The 2,630-nt window shown below is 38.9% G+C and overlaps 1 protein-coding gene across 1 annotated transcript; it reads right to left on the bottom strand.

Moving 5' to 3' along the window:
- Positions 1 to 315: 315 nt before the first annotated feature.
- On the bottom strand, positions 316 to 1,407 carry PHALS_04035 (F-box domain; the record flags this gene model as incomplete). The annotated part of the gene is made up of 1 exon (XM_024718295.1): positions 316 to 1,407. One exon carries the CDS (start codon positions 1,405 to 1,407, stop codon positions 316 to 318), a length of 1,092 nt encoding a protein of 363 aa, XP_024583708.1.
- Positions 1,408 to 2,630: the final 1,223 nt, after the last annotated feature.

Here is a 2,630-nt window from a genome sequence, read left to right as displayed (position 1 = left end):
CTGATTTCTATTGATTCGATACCAGACATTCAACCGGTACAACTGGCTCTGCCACATATTTAGATCTTGCCTCCATTAATTTAAAGCCGATTTAACGGTATACTCAAAATATCGGTATCTTAACAGTATACGATCTTAATGTGTCCCTGGTTAATTACGAAAATTGTCTAAGAGGTCTAAAGTCAATTTTTGTTAGATAACAAATTTTTATTAAAATTTGAAAAGGTGATGCTGCATGAGCATCTAGGTAAGACGGAGAGTTAACAGCAAAAATGATAAGATTCACTGGATACCAAAATGGAAAAGATATCGAGTTTAAAGGTTGGCCAAAGTTGTCGCGATGCAATTGTCCACGGCTTTGATACGGACATAAAGGCGGCCAATTCGTTCTGCTACTGGATACTTTTCAAGTTGTCGACGCAATGAAGAAGAGAAGATGAGATGACGGCCCACATCTGGCATCTCAGCATCATAATCAAGACTTGTGGCATAAGGTGCGTAGCCAATCCTTCGTTCGTATGCTGCAATGTGTTCCATAGTGTCAAAGATCATAAGGTCTTTAAGTATCGACTTGATGACTGTATCCTTGAGAGCTTCATAGCCATGAACTACTCTGACGTGATCAAAGGCGTAACCCAAGAATCCTCGTGCAGTCACAGGCGAGAGCGTAAATACAGGCCAGAGTGGATTATCAACGGGTACAAAAGTAATTGGACCTACAAATTTGGATTGTTTCCGAAATTTCATCACGTGCGTTGGAGTCGCAGCAAGTACCATGCTCAATGCACTCTGGCGTTTCAAAGCCACAAATCGAGCAATTTTGGGATTCGTAAACTCGATAATATCGCAAAACATGGCGACAAAACCATGATCTTCAGTCGAGGTACAGTATTGTTCCAATGCCTGATACTTTGATTGTACAGCGTGTGTGTGCGCTAACTCTTGATCAAGTTCGTGTCGCTTTGAAAAGAGATACGATAGGAAAGCCGACCTGGAGGTAATGACGGTATGGAAAACTTGGCGTTCGTAGATCAAAACTTGATAAAGACACTCAAGATGCTGCTGAATGAATTCTCGCCAAGCTTTACTCACGCCTTGAACACGCGAGAGCGACTCACCATCTAGATACGAAATGATAAGTAAAACGATCTCATCTATTGCCAGAATTTGAGCGGGCCACTCGATAGCGATAATGTTCGGTTTAGAGAGGGTATTAGATTCAGTATTACTGCGACTGCTTGTGAAGGTTGAGCGCAGAGTACTAGACGTCAAGGTCGTCACTTGATTTATCGATGATGTTAACTCTGAAGCGGATGGTACAGTGAGATGAACACTCAAACTGTGGTGAAGTTGAGATGTGCTACTTTGCAAGAGGCCAAAGAGATCCAGCACGGATGCAGGAGCCATGACCAGAGCAAAGTTCAAATATTTGGATGTTGGTCAAAATAGCATCAGCAACACTATTTAATTCTCATGATATATAAAGAAAGTTTTATGCCGGATTGTTAATAAACTTGATATGTAGCCAGTGCCATGTAATTCCTGAATAAGGTACGAGACCACAAGTCATTTAAGTTAAGAATCGTTACATTTGTAACAAATTTCTTCAATAAATATTGCACACTTCCACAAAATAAGTGAATAATTTTGTGCAAACTTTTCTACTTCACCTCCGCTTTCCATAATTTTCGATTATAATCAAACATTTTTTTAATATTCATCACATTCAATAAAGTCTTGACTTCTTTTTCTTGAGTGACAATCAATGACGTGGAAGAAGAAACGACTTTCTCGATATCACAGATTTCTTAACTTGAATGTCGCATTCAAAACTTCGTCAATATGATTCAATTTTTATTCTTCTCATGTACTTCTCAAGCACAAAATCTTGCCACGAAGACGAATGTACTTTGCCAAGCTTTCACTCCATCTTTCCAAAAGTTTCTTCTAATGTACCAAATCTTAATACCACGTTTGATACATCAATGACATGTAATGAATTACATTCTCTCTCGAATTTCAAGAAGCAATACGAAGCAAAGATTGAAGATAACAAAGTAGCAAGTTTAAATGAAATTGTGACAGCTTTTGACAGTCTCGACTCTGAAGCTGCAATGTCTAACACATCAATACTACCAGAGATTCAATGCCGTTATCGTAATGGAAAATGTTTCGAGCCACGTACGTTAAAAAAGAATGGATTAATGCACTCCTTTTGTGACTATCATCGACAACGTTCAGTTCAAAATCAACGAGTTTTTGATCAAAAGAAACGACAACAACAAGGAAAAACTTGAGTTCACAACAGTCAGTAAACGTTTGCTAGTGTCATAAGTACAAGCACAACAGATTGAATGAATGATATTGTTTTGATCATTAATTCACTACTTTAGAAAGTCTGAGAATCATGAAACAATGCTATGCTCAGTCTACAATAATCGACCACGGATGGTCACGACGTCCATATTGAATGTCAAGCAGTTCGTTCTAGATTCTTTCTGCAAGTTTCCCGGCTTTTCCGTCCATTCCATCAAGTGGAATACTCAAATCTTCGTCCATATAATTGATAATGGAGACAGGAGACACGACAGCAGCAGTACCAGAGCCAAAGATCTCAATGATGCGTCCAT

The sequence above is a fragment of the Plasmopara halstedii genome, assembly GCF_900000015.1.
Source record: "Plasmopara halstedii genome assembly, contig: Scaffold_2517, whole genome shotgun sequence".
In the NCBI taxonomy this organism is placed as follows: Eukaryota; Oomycota; class Peronosporomycetes; order Peronosporales; family Peronosporaceae; genus Plasmopara; species Plasmopara halstedii.
The sequence above is the reverse complement of the archived record's forward strand: the minus strand, read 5'-3'. Positions and strand labels throughout refer to the sequence as shown.